The sequence below is a fragment of the Zootoca vivipara genome, chromosome 3 (genome assembly GCF_965207765.1).
Source record: "Zootoca vivipara chromosome 3, rZooViv2.hap1.1, whole genome shotgun sequence".
NCBI classification, from domain to species: domain Eukaryota; kingdom Metazoa; phylum Chordata; class Lepidosauria; order Squamata; family Lacertidae; genus Zootoca; species Zootoca vivipara.
In genome coordinates, this window is record NC_142586.1 from 27,519,446 (window position 1) to 27,539,353 (window position 19,908).

General features: G+C 40.7%; 1 protein-coding gene across 10 annotated transcripts in view; it reads right to left on the reverse strand.

The window, feature by feature from the left end:
* Positions 1–19,908, reverse strand: part of ROCK2 (Rho associated coiled-coil containing protein kinase 2) — a 76,091-nt gene that overhangs the window by 45,628 nt on the left and 10,555 nt on the right. For all 10 annotated transcript variants that reach the window (XM_088665725.1, XM_035109844.3, XM_035109843.3 and 7 more), the window contains 2 exons: positions 6,675–6,756; positions 5,244–5,344 (listed from right to left, as the gene is read on the reverse strand). In XM_088665725.1, the coding sequence (XP_088521851.1) occupies positions 5,244–5,344; positions 6,675–6,756 (183 nt within the window). The remainder of the gene's footprint in view (positions 1–5,243; positions 5,345–6,674; positions 6,757–19,908) is intronic.

Genomic DNA, 19,908 nt, shown 5'->3' on the forward strand with positions numbered 1-19,908 from the left:
ACTACTGTATCAGCAATATATTCTGGCTGCATTTGCATCCTGGTTATCACAATGTGCTCAAGCAGGAAAGAGCCACAGTAAGCCACACAGGATGAAGGGAGTCAGAAGCTTTCTGCAAAGATCAAATCCATTATATTTATTTTAAAATGCTAAAACTCATCTCTTTACACTGTAACCATGGCAGCTCATATTATATAGGACTGTAATTTTCTGATTTACCATGGCTGCTTTTTAAAAATAGAGGTCTCTGCCTTACAATCCTTTGCTAAGGCACTGGTTATAAGTTGTAAGTTGCATTAAGACATTGGGATGAATGCTATCTGCCCTGGTGGCTTGAGACAGGGGTCATTCCCAGCCCTACTTGGAGATGCGGGGGATTTTCTGCACAGAAAGTAGATGCTCTGCCACTGAGCTATGGTTCTTCCCCTTGCCCTGGTGACTTGCGACCTCCTTTTAACAAAGGCAAGTAGTAAGAGGAAGTTTTGAAAAAGACTTTAAACTCACTGCCCAGAAATTAATGGCTGAGGTACAGCTCTCTCTCCAGCCTTTTCTGCTAGTGAAAAATGATGTAAGGGTTATTAGTTTATCAATTAGTTCTTCATACTCCTCTTTGCTTGGCTTGCTGTAGGCTTTATGTTTGTTCAAGACTTTTTATTTGTTTATTAATTTCAGCAAAAATGTTCTTTTTAAATGAATTTTTTCTTGCCTTTTACAACCTCCTTGTCTGTAAAGACCCTTTTGGACTTACAGGTGTGGACACATTTTCTCATGCATGGTATACATGAAATACATTACAAAGAAAGTTTGCAGTGACATTTACTGAGAATTGTATGGGATTGCAATCTAATCATGTAGAACCAACATAGATACTAGGTGAAGCTCTCTTTTGCACTGTTGAAGTCAGAATTAAACCTCTCTGGAAAACCAGAACTGGTCCCTTGAGATGAACTGATTAAATAAAAACCCTGAAGTAGTTTCCATTCACATGCATCATCCAATATTCAGTCACTTGATTAAGTAGTTGATTGATTCATCAATAATACTCTACTCAAAAAGGAAATGACATTAATTCATTTCATGAAAGCAGCCTAGTTGACTGTGATAGCATTTTTAAAGGTATTACAAGGCAAGCGGCCAAGAGTGTAAATAATGTTTGTTAAGTGCTTTGAACAACTGAAATGCTGCTATCTGGTAATGATAATTATGATTTATTAAACTCTCCTAGGAAGCAAACTTATACTGGGAGGAAGCCCCATTGAAAACAAAGAGGAAAATGCTGTTAATATCCACAAGTGCTTTCTGCACTATTAATGGAAGTTTCAATTCATGCAATATGTTAAAATAACACTTCATTTTTAAGTGAAAGGGCAATTTTTTTACAAAGCACATTTGAGATGTTAACTGGTTCTAGAGTGCCTATTCTGCTGTACCATTAAGTACAGTCATACCTCGGGTTACGTACGCTTCAGGTTGCGTACTTTTCGGGTTACGTACTCAGAGGACCTGGAAGCGTTTCCTTCCGGGTTCGCCATGCACGCATGCGCAGAATCATTCTGCGCAGTTCTCATATGCACAGAAGCACACTTTCGCGGTTGTTTGGGTTGCATACTTTTTGGGTTACGTACCGCACCCCGAAACGAATCAGGTACGTAACCCAAGGTAGAACTGTATTGTACTTAAACAAGTTAGAAGCTCTTGCTCAAATGGGATAGAATAACTCTTTACAGTTCTTCCACCACCTTTTTAAAAAGCTTGTTCTCCCCTTCCAACAACCCATCTTGTTCCATGCCAGATCACCCTTATAAAATTAATTACAAAGTCACCTCAAATGGAAATAATGGTTAATTGCCTTCTGATTCCTACCGCACACATACAAACAAGTAATACAGACTTACAGAACTTCATATTTGCTAAATGCTATGAAGATGCTATAAGAGCCACAAATCGCTACAGATTATCTCCACATCTCCACTATCACTCCTGGAATATTCACAGTGACAACTATATTAATATCATTGCAAAGTGTCAAGAAATCAGATTAATTGCTTAACTGGTTGGCATTAGGCAAGCCACTGTCTTTCAGCTGAATCTACCTAAGTGGGTGATTGTGTTAAAAATGACACTTTGCACCTGTTTGGATAATCAGCTTTCAATGTTTTTCATTTATTTCTCACCCCCCTCTGATTGCAATTAAACCAAATTGGTGTTTGATGACACTAGTACAAGAGTGGGGAAGCTTAGAATCATAGAGTTGGAAGAGACCACGAGGGCCATCCAGTCCAACCCCCTGCCAAGCAGGAAACACCATCAAAGCATTCTTGACAAAGCTTGTTGTTCCAGTGGATGAAATAGTTATCTGTCCCCCACCCTATTGGCCAACTCTTGACAGGTGAGAAGGACAATCCACCTGTCAATTACCTGATCTCATTATTATGCCACATGATGAATGGTGGGTTGTTCCACCCAACTGTCAAAGTCCCAAGCACCTGACAGCCAACTAGTTACAAGGCACTTGGGAACTGTAGCACTGAGCAAGGGGCTTTGCTTGCCCCATTACTAATGACTAGTATATTCTAATTATTGTAGACAATTGTTATTGTGGACACATCCAGAATAAATATTCTAGATGGGTGGCAACTAAGAATTGTTCCTCAGTTGCAGCTTAAGCAGCCTTGTATTTTAGAAAAGACATACTGTTAAATATCTTACAAAAGATATACACTGAGAAATAGATAAGAGATTGTTTTAAGTTTTTCAACATATGGATAAAGTACATTGTAACCTACCCAGGAAAGGACCAATACCGTTGCAATTTGTTTGTTTAACCTTCTCCTGAAGGCATATTTCCTCATTTGTTTACCTGCAGAGAGGCATTGCTCATCTACAGCACTGTGTAACTGTATAAGCAACAAGGTACGCTACACAGAAGAAGAAGAAAAGATCTGCACTACAGAAGCTGATGTGTGAGTAACTGGGCAAACTGGCACAATTTACATTAAGTAGCAATCACCAAGTTTTTGAAGACTTTGGGTTATTTTGGAAAGGTTATCAAGTAAAAAGAAGAGCAGAGGCACAGTTTTGCATGGTCAGTGGTCTGCTAGCAGGGCAGGGGAAGTACTTGCAACAAATATATTGGCAGTTCTTAGCGAGGAGGAGGAATATTGCAGGAGTAATACGTACACATGTTCACTTCTTTAAACTGTTTCCATTTCAATTAACTTGTTTCTTAGTAAACACTTTTGAGATTATACAAAGGACCTTCACTGCATAGTTTTCAAGAAAATGTTTGACTTTCCCCTCACATGACTAGTCGGATGTTGACTTTGAATATTCAACAGAGAGGCATGCCCAGACAACAGTAAAATAAAAATGCTATTTTTTTTAAACCAGATAAAAGTAAGGGTTTTTTTTTAAAAAAGATTTTCCTACTACACTAATGGAACAATTGGTGAAACAAAATGTGGGGAGAATCACAAAATTGCAGGGGTATCAGTGTGCAGCTTTTGGCATGTACAGGGCAATCCTGTGCATGCCTACTGAGAAGTAAGCCTCACTGAGTTAAATGGGACATTCCCATGCTTGTACATCATTGGAGACTGTTCAACAATCGTCCCACAGCAGCTACTGCACATATGCAGGAGTTCATTTCCTAGCCTCCTTTTGAAAATGCTACTTTGCCTAACATGCTCTTGGCTGCAACAACCCTGTATACAAGGAACTGTATACAAGCCTTGTGAAGATGCCAGCATACATTTGCTGATTTGGAAGCACCGCTGGATTGAGAGGGTGATCTGGGGAAATACATCTTGCAGATGTACATTTGTTAGGTCTTAATATAAGTCAAAATTTTAAGTAGGACTCAAGATTAAGATTAATGGTGACATACCATGTATACACAGGGTCACTTAATACTGTTTATATTAAGACTACAACTTTCAGATGATTAGTTAGATGACCGAGACTGTGGGAAGCTCTTAGTTTATTATTATTCTCTATGAAGTTAAAACAAACAAGCTATTACAACTAAGTAAATGCCCAAGATTGGGTGGGGGTTTACCCACTACTATCAAGAGACAATGACATATCATTTAACTAATATCTGGGATTGGATTAGATTGTCTTGTCTTGGGGGGGTGTATCCCACTTCATGCTTTTGAAAAGAACATTCTCCACTTCCTTTCTTGAAGAACCCTGGGGAATTATATATATGTATACGTATATCCAAATATCATGGTTTCATTTCAAAGAAGACCAACATTTAAGAAAAATCCAGTTGTCCAAGCAACCCACCAACCCAAAAAACCAAACTGGATAAAATTTAAGAGAATATGAAGGACAGCAACATTTCCATGATGCAATGATAATGAACCAATTTGTAAGAGAGATTGGGGGACATAACTCCTTAGGCTAAAGAAAGGGATGCGTAATTGCAATGTTTTTATACTGTAAGCCCACAACTTACTTTGTGGTTATGTTCCATGGATCATGCCTAGAACCAAAAACACATACTCAAAATTCACTAGGTTCAATGGTGGATGGGACTGCCAACATCGTTTCCCCTGGAACCCCAGCGCCTTTCTAATTTGTATTTATTTATTGCCACACACATAAAGTTGAATGTGCACAAGTTAAACACACGTAACTTGAAGGGCCATTAAGACTTATGAACAAGCAATAGTTGTTCAAGTTGACAGCATACACCCCTAAACTGTCTATTGGATAAGCCTTGGTTGATCTTGGATAGAAGGGAACTGAGTGAAATAGAAGCGCTTTTACTATCCCTGTCCAGTGAAATTATTAGTGAGTAAATTGTCGAATTTTTTTGCTGAATACCTTTTTTATATTAATTCCTGGTAACGTATATGATATGGAAATAAATAATTCAAATAAAATAAAATAAAAGTAGTTAATTATTCAACTCCCTCATCATGCCCATACAGCTGGGCAGGGAGGATAGGGCTTTGAGCCACCAACAAACAGGATGCAAAAGCCCTGTAATTTGATCACTGGAAATCCAACCACCATGCAAACAGAAGAGAGGGGGCGGAATAATCTCAGGAAGCCAGAATCTGCACAAAAAATCATATTGTATACTACATGACATCTGTAGTTGAACAAAACATGTTCTTAAATGGTGTGTTCAATAAATATAAAGGAGATTGAGCCTAACTATACCAGGTATTTTCAAACAAGTTAAACTTGTACGCAAATTCAAAGGTCTTATAAGGACTGTAAATTCTTACCAGCTGTACTTCACCAAATGCACCTCTTCCAATCACTTTAACAACATCGTAATCTTCTGCTTTCATTTGAAGACCACGGATATTTTCCACAACTTTCTCATCTAACAATTTAAAAGAAGACATTATAATGCACACAAACAGTTTATACAAATACGATCAGTCATGTGTTTTGAAAAAGCATAACATTTTGACAAAAGGTTCTGTCCATTTTAAGCCTTTTGTACAGAATATAGGATTCTAGTCAGCTAACTTTTACTTAGACAGACACACTGAAATTGATGAATCTAAGTTAATCATAGTTATTAACCTCCAGAACAACTTTCAGAGGGCACTGGGGCAGCCAGGGACAATGGTGATCAGCCACCACTCATCCACGAACAGACACTGTCCACCAGATAACCAAGTGGGTATCATCCTCTCTCTCCTCCCCTCTGTCTACATGAAATAGTATCTGCATGGGTTGTATCCAGTGCTGCAGTCAAAATTTGCTCCAGAGGGTTGGAATGCACACTAGAGCAGATGGAGGGCACATGGGGAGGAAAGGGAAGGCAAGTCCAGTTGAGCAAGTGGCAATCCAATTGCTCAGTGTTGGATACAACCTAGATGATATCTAACTAAAATATAAAACTGTTAAGAATGTCATGACACTGCAGGTTGTGTGGCCACAGACTGGTGGTACTAGAAATTTATTGGGTGGCCGACTGGGCAGCAGAGGCCAATGAGGGAGAAAGCAGGCGGCCAGGTGACAGAGGTCAGCACTGGAGAGGCTGGCAGAGGCCACAATGACTGGTAAGATTATGGCAGAGTGGGCAATGCAGCCAGCAAGAGAGCGGTGGGGTGGAAGACTTGCAAAGCATAACCACTCTCTGAAGCAGCATCCAACCCTTCTTTAAGCATTGCTGGAGTGATGTTAAGGGGGGGGGGAGCAGGCACCATTTAAAAGAACAGTTTGGCTGGAATCTCCCCTGCTGTTGCTGCCACCAGTGCTGCCGTTTTCAGAAGTGGCAATGGTGGTAGAATTGGGCTGGGGAGAGGAACAAAGCAGAGAGAAAGTTTTTAACACTTCTAGGCACTTCCTGAATGAGAAACATGAGGTGGGGGCATTTGAAGGCACACTCCCACCCGATCAACTGAAGGGCACACCTTTCTCAAGGCTTTCAAAAGCTTCAAAAGTCCTGCTCCTAGTTGTGCGAGAAGAGTAGAGAGAGAGTACAGTGAATCTAAGACTCAGTGCACCTCATTCATGTTCGTGTGCGTTATACTAAACTATAATTTGGTAAATTGAAGTTGGCAGATTGCATTGTCAAATATGGTTAACAGCACAACTCCTTTTTCAAAATTTTAATATAGCTTGGGCAGACAGGTGAATAAAAAACAATTTCACCTAACATTAAAAAACAATGACCAGTATTGTATATAAGGGAAACTTACATCTGTTTAAGAAGTTGTCTATGTTCTTGTTCTTCCTCAGTGCTGGATAATCCAAATCAAGAACTAGGGAATTCAAACTATCCTATAAAAAAATATATACACTGTATATATATTTATACATATAAGATTAATTGTAATTATATTTTAGAGTACCGTAGTTATCCTTTTCCACTCCACAATATAGCATCATGGAATGTCAAGTACATACTACAAATAGACCTTAATAAATTATAAATTCTTGCATCATCTACATTGCAAATATAACCTCCTTGGGGCAAAGACATTTCACACTTTTCAAAAGCAGACCAAGATAGATATATGTAGTAATAACTCCTAATTTTACAAGTCATTTAAAAACAAAACTGTAAAGCAAGACAGAGTGAGAATGGAAAAATGAACATAAAATTAAATAATCTTTGGATCAATTAATAATATTCCATATAAGTAGAAGAACCACTCTGGCAAAATTGCAACAAGGATGGCGTGCTCTTTTGTTTTTCAGTATTGCTACCCAGCAACATATTTAATGCTCAAATAAAATAAAGTATCTAGTAAAGATGTTTGAACTGCTGCTAGACCACTGACAGTGAGTTGCTAGTTTCTAGATATGGGCCTTGTTCAAAATTCAAAAAAATCTCTTGCATGTTGTGATAGCCCTTTTGAATCCAATTGTTTATGGCTTTTTCCTGCCTGTTTTATGAAAACTGCTTAGGGATTTTACATATTAGGCAGTATATAAACATTATTGATGACTGATAACCTCTGAATTGGGGGAGATGGCTGAGCAGAAATCTTTATCTAACAAGGTAGGCATCAAAAAGTCCCTATAGATGAGCTGAATTGGAGTAATAAACTCTTTACATCCTACTTCTGACCATAGAGAAATTGTAGAATTCTGTATTAGGTGCAGCTCCCATGTAGTCAATAAAAGGCATCCCTGCCTGCAACCCAGCGATAGAAGCCTAGATGTGAAGCTGCCAACACATAGACAACAATTGAAAAGTCTTATATACGGTTGATTCAGGTCTCACAATGCAATTCATCATGTAACACACACGGTTAACATAAGGTGACTTAACGGAGCCGTCACATAAAAGGAGCAACATGGTTCTGAGTAAAATTTACTGGGTACACGATGTAGGAATAAAAAAGACAGAGGAACAGTAAAGTGACTACTGTATAAGCTCCTCTCTGGGGTCCTACACATTTGCTTGTTCTATTATGTCACACTTAAATTCTATTTAAATACATACTGCCATAAATATTGCACACGTGTTAGCATTAATTTTTTTTTAAATCCAATGTTAACTATTGATGTGATATTCAAGTTTTGAGTAAATGTATATATTGGCCTCATTTCAAAACATTTGAGGAGCATGACTTTAGCCATATAACTGTTGCTGAAGAATCTCCAACTAAACACACCCAATCTTAATCCTAAATATATTTATTTAAAGGTCATAGATTTAAGCAAGCAATTAGCAAGCAAAGGTTTTTAAGATTATTCCCTGCTTCTGTACTATAGATATAAACCCTGATGAATGTTTGGGGGGGGGGTCAAGAGATTATGTAGTACAGCAGGCCATCTATACTAAAGATAAGTAATCCAGGAAATGACATATCCTCTGTCTAGGCCTAATAGATTAAAAAAAAACCCTCACTTCAAACAGGAAGTATGTTATTATAGTGATTTCACTGTTCACTTCCGGTCTTCCCTTTTTGTCAAAGTTTGAAGTCAACCAAACTAAAAATAGCATTATCTAACAAAACACACCCAAGACAAAAGCAAGTACAGCACAACTATATGTACAAATGTGCATTCATAATAGTTTTATTTTTTCAACAATTTCTGAACTAGAGTGTACTACTCCTTACTACTGTTGTACTACTCTCTGGATCTAGAAGGGGCATTTTCCAGGCTGATACATTAATGGAAGCCAGTTGCACCAATTTAATTGTCTTCACTATTCAAAAGAGGTGGATGACCTAGCATAGCCATCAAGGCATCCTCAGCAAAAGCCCATCAAGTTACTCAGAAAGCTCAGCTAGAAGTCAGCCAGAAGTCCTGAACCGGCTTTCTAGCAAGCTCTCTCAGGATGTAAGTAAAGAATAATAATATGGAAGCATTACTGATCTCTGGCATGTTGTGAATTTTACAAATATGCTATTAATTAGTAAGTTTATGAAAAATGTGATTTTTGGGTTAAATGGGATGTGACAAGAGATCTGAAATCTCAATTGCAGCCAATTAAAAATGTTTATATCCAAATATCTCATTTACAGAATAATCATATTAGAACCTGATCCCTTAGAGACAGAAAAGCTACAAGTTTTAAACCATATTTTAGATGTTTTTGTTTATAGCAAATTGAACTCTGGTCAAGTTCTTTTTTAAAAATCAGATTCTTTTAAAATAACTAAGTTACTAACGAAGACTCAAACTTTGCATGTAAGCAGAAATAGTTTTCAACTTTTCAATTTTCTTCATTTGTCACTTCCCACACAGTTCATCTGCTGCTTTTTTCTTCTCACAGTCAAGGAGCGTATCACAAAATCTTCTATTTCTGTTGTGGCACTGTAGTCACGAAGACTCAATTATCTAATGTAATATGTTCTAAGCAGATGCCAATATTCACTTATGGATTCTTCAGCTGGTTTTAGTTTTGAGTCAGCTTACAAGTCAGAAATTGAGGAAAGGAATGAATCCCAAAAGAAAACTACCACCAGTATCCTAAAGTTTAGAATCCAGTAAATTCAACAACATAGATAAATAATAGAAATTCATTACGCTGTTTATGGAGAGTTTGGGCTCCCAGATATTTATTAAGTCTCAAGAGATAACACAAACATCACTCTACTCCCCCCACTGTCAAGGCACATCTCCACAAGCATGTATTTGCTGGTACTCTGGAGCTCTATCTTACTAGACTAGACAGTAAAGTAGGTCCTGTAAACCATGTTTGCACTCCCTGCTTCAATAAAGCAAGATGGACCAAGTGGTTAGGACCCTGGAGTAAGGGGGAAATGTCAAACCAACCCAATATTGATGGTTTTCTGCCTATTATTAGGTGAAAGTGGAGATGTTTGGGAGGAAATCCCATGTATACTCTGTATCATCATATCCTCTCTATAGGAGATGTGCTAAAGTGATTTTACACCCCAGCTTTTGAGTTGAACTGAATTCCCACAGGTTCATTCATTCCCCTTCATTTTCTGAGAACACATCTAAAAGCACTTTATTAATTTTAGCTTCAAGGTTTCCCTCAACAATTGAAGCTTATCCCCATTCCCATCAGCAGGTCAATACCGGGAAAGATACTTCTTTTTTAAAAAATAGAATTGCTGTTTCATAACTTGTAACCTTCCATTACTATTACTAAAAATAAGGAACACAAAATAAACGTAAAGAAGATTGAATATGCTTTGAAGAGCTTATGTATTTATGAAACATTTGGAGGAATAGCAGAGCAAATGATACCTCTGAGAGGACTGCATCATTTTCCTCAAGCCTTATCATGATGGGAAATGCAGTCCTACAATATCTGAGGAGCCACAAGTTCCCCAGACCCATACTGAATAGTGAGACAAAACTACAAGAAGAGTTAGGAGGGGGGAAATGAGCTATAATAATACAGTAGACACTAAAATATCTAATGCACACCCCTAAATAGAATAGAAAATGACAGTGCTGCCAACTTCAATACTATGACTAATCTCCAGTTTTATAAATGGCTTGACTTAGCCCTAATTTTAAAATATCAATCCAAGCAGGGACCCACAAGGCAGTCATTGGGAGGTGGGAGGAAGAACAGGGATATTATTACAAATTCCTCATTTCAGGTAAGGAGACACTACTAAGGGCAAAGGAAAAAGGTAATGGGCTGAAAAGCAGGAACACAAGGAAGCAAATGGAGATAGAATATGACTGGGGACTGTGGGCCACGAATCCAATGGGATTTAGAGTTGGAGAGAGAGAGAAAGGAGTCAGAAGGCCAACAACATCTCCACTATACTTTTCTCACTCAGTTGTCACTTTATTTTAAGGAAAGTAAAGAATTCAAGAAATGAAGAAACACAGAGAGAGCTTGTGTATGAGAACATGGCTAGAGTTCATTTGAAAGGTTATGGAAGCGGCATCATTGTATACTTTAAGCATTCTGGGCACGAGGATGAAGGCATCTGCATTGTCAGCCAGAAACATATCTATGCTAGCAGAATTAAAATAGAGTTTATTACTATATATAAAGTTAATGTACTCATCATTAGCTAAAAATATAAGAGCTGGTACCTTGTAGCATACCTTGATGCTTAAGAGGTCACAGCATATATAGCTGCATTACTTTCAGCTAAGTACATATTCAATCCTGCATGTTTGACCTAACTGGAAATCCTTTCACTGGATACTTAAATAGGATTTCTAGAAATATTAATCTTTCTTTGAATTGACTCATGATCTGAAAATACAACCCACACTGCTTTGTGTGCACATATCCAACTCTATTACAGTTGCTCATGGTTGAAGACACTGATTCTGATGAAGCATAAAGGAACAGAATATATTTAACACATACACCTCCCATATCTCCAGCTATCAAAATATATAAGGCAATTACAATATCTGAAGGAGTGCCACCAAATTTGCCTATAATAAGCAATGTACTTGTTATATAGTCTTATGGAGTTATTTTGAAGAACAAATATTGCTATATTCTGCCATATAAATGCTCCAATCAATACTAAAGAATGAGTAAGGCAGAGGTCCCCAAACTGGCATCCCTGGGTGCCATAGTACCCATTCCAGTGGTGCCCCTGGACAGGTGCCCCAGACTTTGAGCTTTCATGGATACCAGAAGACTGAGGTACGGTATCCTCAAGAGCAGATGATGGGGTTGAGCAGGGGACTGAAGGGGGACAAGAGAAAGGAGAATCCCCATGGGGCAAGTAGTTTTCTGTTGTCAAAGTCTGAATAGCAACACACAAGCACAGCACACAAATATGACGCGATCCTTCCACAAGGTTGCTGTCCTATCTGGGTAGACAGCTGCTTGCCCCGTCACTCTTTCAAAGTATGCAAGTCATGCATTCTGACCTCCTGGGGATTTGGTGGCAGAGAAAACACCACTGGCAAGGTAAGAATAAAAAAAACCACCTAATGAAGAAAATCCAGGTCTGGACACAAGACAACCTTATACAAAGAAAGGGACATTATACCACAAAGCACACAACTCACAATAATGCCTGCCAGACCTTATGCTAGAGAGGCCATTATGAATGATAAGGAATAGGTTGTCATTAGCTTGCACATTAAAGCAGACAGTGTCATAAAAAGTTGCAGTAACTGGCCTGAGGCTTTATGGAAGTGTAAATAGAGAACTAAATGAGACAACACTTGACACACCCCTTGATACATGCACATATGCTCCATCTCTCTCTCTTCTTTTTAATTGTTTTGTTTAAAGATTTTCTCCATGTCTCTTCTTAAAGGAGTTTATGAACACCAACTTTCTGGCTAGAGTTCTACAACACTGGTCTTCAGCTGGTAGATTAAGTTCTGGACCCATTCATTACTGGACTGCTGTCTGACAAAAGGCTGGTTGCAACAGTAACATCATACAAACATATAGTAAAAGATTAAGAAGTAGATCCTCAAAATGCATGTTTGAGCTAAAGAAGAGGAGGAGGAGTTTGGATTTGATATCCTGCTTTATCACTACCCGAAGGAGTCTCAAAGTGGCTAACATTCTCCTTTCCCTTCCTCCCCCACAACAAACACTCTGTGAGGTGAGTGGGGCTGAGAGACTTCAAAGAAGTGTGACTATCCCAAGGTCACCCAGCAGCTGCATGTGGAGGAGCAGAGACATGAACTCGGTTCCCCAGATTACGAGTCTTCCACTCTTAACCACTACACCACACTGGCTCTCAAGGTGGGTAATGGATTGTAAAAAGCTAAAGTTCTATAATATTCCTAGAGCAGGAAGACAAATGCAGAATGGATACCAGGGACTGGACAAGGACCCCAAAAAGGAGCCCTGTACTGAACATATTGCTGCTTATGGCAAAGCAATGGAGTTTACTTTTTAGCACTTTTCCTTATGAGCAAATAAGAAAAAGAGTGTGTATGCATGTGGTTACATGCTAATTTGAAGTTAGTATTACAGCATCTTGGGCATCTGCAAATTAGATCCTGAATTGTGTGAGAAGTTTGCTCTTGCAATGGGTCTATTGTCATCATAGCTAGATCAATTGGTAGAACATGAGACTCTTAATCTCAGGGAAGTGGGTTCAAGCCCAGCTTTAGGCAAAAGATTCCTTGATGAAGCCACTGAACTATGTGGGATGAGAAACTGAGAGCTACAGTAAGAGGTGAAATCACAGAACCAAAGAAAAGCTATGCTGGATCTGACCAGCAAAGGTCGATTTAGTTCAGAATCCTCTTTTCTCCAGTGGCAAATCAGATTGCGAAACTCACAAGCAGGGCACCAGAGCAATAGCACTCTCCTGCTGTTATTCCCCAGCAACTGGGATTTAGGGAAATGCTGCCTTTGATAATGGAGGTAACTTATAGCAATCACGATTACTAGCCATTAATAGCATGGGGAAGGGTCACTTTGTGCAAACAGAATTGCCTTCTATTTATGCAAAAGAATATTCAGAAGCAAGCGTATATACTTGCTCAGGAATGAACTGCTAGCATGCCAAGTAAAAACGTCTGATGCAAGAGTCTCACATACAGTGAGATCTTAACATTAAAAAATTCAAACATGTAACCCTGCATGTGAATCTCTGGTGTTTTACAATGTCATCAAGAATAGCATGTGCCCTACTGAACATCTGCATCAACTCTCAGAATGTAGTCTTCAAAAAAAAAAAGTCTAGGGGAGGTCAACTGACGTATTTGCAAATAATCACTGAAAACTTTTCTGCACTGAAGGTCTTTTCCCTGGGAGGAGATAGCATGGTGATTATTGCTTTCATTAGTAAATGTTTTCTTTATTTTAGACATATTAAGTGGTATCACTGTTTTATTTATTTGTTAATGTATATCCCTCCTTTCTGCACAGACTTAAAACTTGAGGCAGCATATAAAATTAAAACAGTGCAAAAATTAAATACAAATTCCTAAAACATTCAGCAACTAACAGCGTAAATAAAAGCACATCATCTTCAACATAATGGAAGAGGGTGGAGCTCTAGCCTTGAGTGTGCTGAAGGTGGTAGTGATAGGAATATTAGGATTACTCAATGTTTTATTTATTCAAAACATTTTACCACCCTTCATCCTGTTCAGTATTTCAGGGCAGAGTACAATCAATTCTTCCATAGTACAAATACAAAGACAGAATAGATAAAAATCTTTAACACAACTAAATTTGCAAGCTAAAATGAAAAAGACCACTTTTGCCTAGTGCCAATAAAGATTGCAATTTTGAAGTGAGGTGAGCCACTTTAGGGAGGGCATTCCACAACCAAATTTCCATTGCAAGGAACCCCCCCCCCTCTTTTTTGCCCTTTCTTGTTCAATGATGCTGTATACTGTACCTCTGAAAAAAGAGGAAACTGGAGAGGGCCTCATCTGATCATAAAGCCACAGCAGATTTATTTTCTTGGCTTTTAATTTGATCGATTTTAAACTTGTTGCAAAGGAAGGGGCACTCTGGGCACATAGATACAATAAGAGGAGATCCCTCAGGTATTTGGGTCCCAAGCCATTTAGGGCTTCAAAGTTAAATACCAGCAGTTATTTTAAAATTGGCAAGATATACATAAATCCAGCTATACCAGTCAAGACCTGGTTGCTTCCAAATCACCTTCAGCAGGAGCTATAAAACGCAACAGAGATTTAATCACTGTAGTCAAACTGTCCCTGTCCAGAAATGACCACAACTAAGGAATCAGCTGGTGCTTTGTGCCAACAAGGGCAGCTTGGCCTCTAGAATAAAAGCTGGATCTAAGACTATTCTACATGCCCACCTGCTTTTTCAGGGGAAGAAAGAGCAGCCAAATCCAAAACAGACCAAATGCCAATTCCTCAGCCGAAAAATCATCTACCCACAGCACTGTATTATTAGTATTCATTTTCAGTTAACTGCCGAATTCAAATGGCAGCAGTCAGGCTTGATATCATACTGCTTACCTCTGTGCAAAAATATGACCCCTGGAATGAACATTTTAAGAAGCTGCTTAATATATTATTTTTAAAGTTTAGACAACACCTCCATCTATGGAGAGAACTTGAACTCAAGATCCATGTTCAACATTTACAAAATATGGTGTGGAAGCACAGAGACTATGAGGGTTTATTTATTAAACCAGCTTTGCTATTCATCCCACAAAAAAGGCTCTTTGCTCCAAATTTCTCTAGGACCAAAACAAATTAGGACCCACTCTGGAGTCTTTATAGCACATTCTTAAGATAAAATGTAGCATCTATCAGTAATTTGACAGCAGATGAACATTTTCAGAATCTTCAGAATAAATATTTTTCTGAATAAAGCTTTTAATATCCACTTTCAGAAATGGAATCATATTTGGAGCGCCTTTAAAGAAGTAAACTGCCAACAGTTTTCAAACTCAAGGCGATGAATTCCCCCCTCCCTCCCCCCCAAAAAAGTACTTTAGTGGGAAGCAAGTTTGAAGTTCTCTGCTTTTCAGTAATAGATGTAATGGAAAATATTTTTTGAATTAGACACTGAACAAAGTGAACTCATGCTCCAAATTCCAAAAAGGAAGTTTGTCATACCAACACTTTTGACACAAGTTAATAGTTTTGGTTTTTTTTTTAAAAGAGGGAAACTAATCCTTTTCCATCTTGATGTTTTTACAGTTACATTTGTGGTTGTGAAAATAAACTCTCTAAGCTTTCATGCTAAGTCTTCAAAAGCCTACATTCAAATCCTATTATCTGAATTCTGCCTCAATGATCCAATGGCTCTTTCTATCAAGGATATATGTTTATAACAGCATTTAAGCTTCCTTACAGCATATATACACAATAAACCCATACCTTTTTCTTGTTCTAGAGCTGCTTTCTCCAGCCTGGTGCCCTCCCCGATACTCACAACTCTCCTCCCCATCCCCTTCAAATATAGGAGTTACCCCAACCCCCTAGAGGAGAATTTAGAGACAGGGCGTGGAGGGGGGGGGAGAGATTCTGCTATGCTCCTGGAAGTTGTTCCACATGCACGGTTATTTAACCTTTTTAAAAGCAACTCCTAAGAGATTTTACCTACACGAATATTAGTCTACCAACCTGAGATAAAATTCCTTGCAACAAATACAAAATATTCTACAGTGCTGAGCTGTGTAATTAGTTTGCACAAAAGTCCTTCACGGCATAGTATTGCATTTCCTGACTAGGTTCAAACTGAAAAGGGTTACATAAACATTGTATTGCTTTTCAACTGGCTTGCTGCCTGTGCCATCCACTCAGCAAAAAATTACATGCAACCCAGGAACCTCTTTTGCTACCTATTAACAGAACATGCAAAGCACTGTTGAAATCCCACAACACAAGAATTTGATTCCTGTCTTGTAGCCTGTGTATGTCAATAAAATGCTAGTCATTTCACTATGGGAATGCTGACAATATCAGTACTATCTCCTATTTCCAAGCCAAATAATACTAACTGATGTTTTGTGGCCATTGCTAACTTAACAAAGCTATGAGTTTGCTATTAAAATGAGCAGGTCCATTTTATCCAGCTTCTAAATTAAATAGTCAGGGGTCCAGCTATCAAAATGTGTTTCAAAAGCATTAAATACCTCCATGAAAAGTGCTATGGGAAGTATCTTCAGGCACAGGATGTCAGAAACAAGGACTGAACATAGGACCACAATTCCCCAGAACTGTTCTACATTAAGACAGACTTTTTACTCTCCACTCATTCAATATTGTCATGAAAGCAGATGTTAAGACATCCACTATAGAAAAATGACTCCATTTACCTATAGTTTGTGTTCCATATAAACATCCCCCATAATCACTGGCCAAAACGTCTGCCAAATACAGAAGTAAAGGGGGCAATGTCAAACTCATATACACTGTGAAGGAGACACACTGCAGGTGCAAAAGCAAGAGAAAGCAATAGCCAGAAGATTCCTTGCTTTTATGTAGCCCAGGCTGGAGACAGAACTAGAGGAAATGGAGTAGCTTAAAAAAGGAACTAAAATGTATCTCTGTATTTCCACAATGTTCATTCATAAAATAAAACAGTCTCTCTAAACACAGTAAAGTTGTAAACCAATTTCTTTTAAAACTCTGAACCTTGTAACATATTCACACTCCGTGTTAAGTTTGGCAAAACCTGGTGCTTTATGGAGGTGTCCATTACTATTCAATAACTGGTCCCAACTACCTAGGATAAATAGCCCTCTGAACCAGTCCTGCTTTCTGTTTATTTGAACAACATTTCTAACACATAGTGCAAACTAATTAGACTTTGAGCCCATATTTCCCCCCAAATGCACACAGAAGAATGTAACTGCATAGAAGAACTCAACAGTGTGATCATGGCAGCTAACCTGCCTACATACCGTACTTCCAGTTCACACAATGCTTCTCTGGGGTAACTGCATGCAGGGCTGGGGGAGGGGAGTCAAAAGAATGTCTGAGAACTGGCCTTTAGACAAGAACAAATGTAGACACCTAACTTGGAAATTCAATTTATAGTACAAACTGTAACACACATTTGATACTGCTTTTAAATAAATTGCATATTTTAAATAGCCCAGAACTGAAAATTATTTTCACTAAAACTGTCACATATTTTCAGTACACATCTCAAGTAATAATCTAGTATCACTAAAAGTGGTATTATTGTCTCATATAAATGTAGCATAATTTGCTGAGTTGCTTAAAAAGAATTCATACAGCATTACCATCACATATCAATAGATGAGTTTACATAAATTCAAGGGTTATTTTCCCCCCACAGGGAAACAGACTGCAAGAAGTTTACTTTTGTATTTTCCTGCCATAAGAATCAGGAACAAGCACAAGGGAGAGAGAAAGGGCGGGAAGTCACATCCTGATGCAAAATGAACAAATAAGGCTTTCTAGTCCTCTCAGACTTCCTCAGATCACAACTGGAAACAGTCCCATAGTTTGCACATAATCTTAAAGTCAATATCCTTTCCCACACAACACAGCCAGAGTTAACTGGAATAAACAGATGCTTAATTTATACATTTGTTCTTGGGAAGGAATCAATACTCTACACTTAACTTAAAAGGAACATCTGATTTACCTATCGCTAAGGACTGCATCACGCAATAATCCTATATAATAATGTCCATGTTGTCCCTGCGTCCAGATGTCCCGTGTGTCCCTGGGGTACTGCGCATGTCCCCCAGAGACACAGGGATTGGACGGAGGGACAACCAGGGACACAGGGATTGGACCGGTGCTCTCGGGACACAGGGAACAGCCAACTGCCGCTCCGCCAACCGCCGCTCCGAAGCCCAGTCTCATGCTGGAGGTGCGCGGTGAGGCGGCGGGGGAGAGAAGCGCTCCCCCCCCCCGGCAGCCTTGCCGCACACCTCCGGCATGGGACGGCGCTTCCTTGGGGAACCCAAGGAAGCCGAAGCGGCAGCGGGCGCGGAGGGAGGCCCGCTTTGGCTTGGCAGCGGCGGGAAGAAGGGGAGGAATTCCTCCCCTTTTTCCCGCCGCCGCCAAGCCAGTCCCGGAGCCGAATTGCGGCGCGGCGGGGTTTTTCGCCGTTTGCCTCCTCCTCGAGGGAAGGCAAACGGCGAAAAGCCCCCGCTGCGGACTGGCTTGGCGGTGGCGGGAAGACCCGCCACCGCCAAGCCAGTCCCGGAGCCGAATTGCGGCGCGGCGGGGTTTTTCGCCGTTTGCCTCCCCCAGGGGAAGGCAAACGGCGAAAAGCCCCCGCTGCGGACTGGCTTGGCGGTGGCGGGAACATCCCGCCACCGCCAAGCCAGTCCCGGAGCCGAATTGCGGCGCGGCGGGGTTTTTCGCCGTTTGCCTCCCCCAGGGGAAGGCAAACGGCGAAAAGCCCCCGCTGCGGACTGGCTTGGCGGTGGCGGGAAGACCCGCCACCGCCAAGCCAGTCCCGGAGCCGAATTGCGGCGCGGCAAGGTTTTTCGCCGTTTGCCTCCCCCAGGGGAAGGCAAACGGCGAAAAGCCCCCGCTGCGGACTGGCTTGGCGGTGGCGGGAAGACCCGCCACCGCCAAGCCAGTCCCGGAGCCGAATTGCGGCGCGGCGGGGTTTTTCGCCGTTTGCCTCCCCCAGGGGAAGGCAAACGGCGAAAAGCCCCCGCTGCGGACTGGCTTGGCGGTGGCGGGAACATCCCGCCACCGCCAAGCCAGTCCCGGAGCCGAATTGCGGCGCGGCGGGGTTTTTCGCCGTTTGCCTCCCCCAGGGGAAGGCAAACGGCGAAAAGCCCCCGCTGCGGACTGGCTTGGCGGTGGCGGGAAGACCCGCCACCGCCAAGCCAGTCCCGGAGCCGAATTGCGGCGCGGCGGGGTTTTTCGCCGTTTGCCTCCCCCTCAGGGGAAGGCAAACGGCGAAAAGCCCCCGCTGCGAACTGGCTTGGTGGTGGCGGGAAGACCCGCCACCGCCAAGCCAGTCCCGGCAGGCCGCTTCCTCTAGCGCCCGTTTTTAAACGGGCTAAAATCCACTAGTAATATTATAATAATTTATTATTTATACCCTGCCCATCTGGCTGGGTTTCCCCAGCCACTCTGGGCGGCTTCCAACCGAATATTAAAAACAGTACAGCATCAAACATTAAAAACTTCCCTAAACAGGGCCACCTTCAGTTGTCTTCTAAAAGTAAAATAGTTACTTATTGCCTTGACATCTGCTGGGAGGGCGTTCCACAGGATGGGTGCCACTACCGAGAAGGCCCTCTGTCTGGTTCCCTGTAACCTCACTTCTCGCAATGGGGGAACCGCCAGAAGGCCCTCGGTGCTGGATCTCAGTGTCCGGGCTGAATGGTGGGGGTGAAGACGCTCCTTCAGGTATACAGGACCAAGGCCGTTTAGGGCTTTAAAGGTCAGTACCAACACTTTGAATTGTGCTCGGAAACGTACTGGGAGCCAGTGTAGATCTCAGCGGCCACTCCCAGTCACCAGTCTAGCTGCCACATTCTGGATTAATTGCAGTTTCCGGGTCACCTTCAAAGGTGGCCCCACATAGAGCGCATTGCAGTAGTCCAAGCGGGAGATAACCAGAGCATGCACCACTCTGGCAAGACAGTCTGCGGGCAGGTA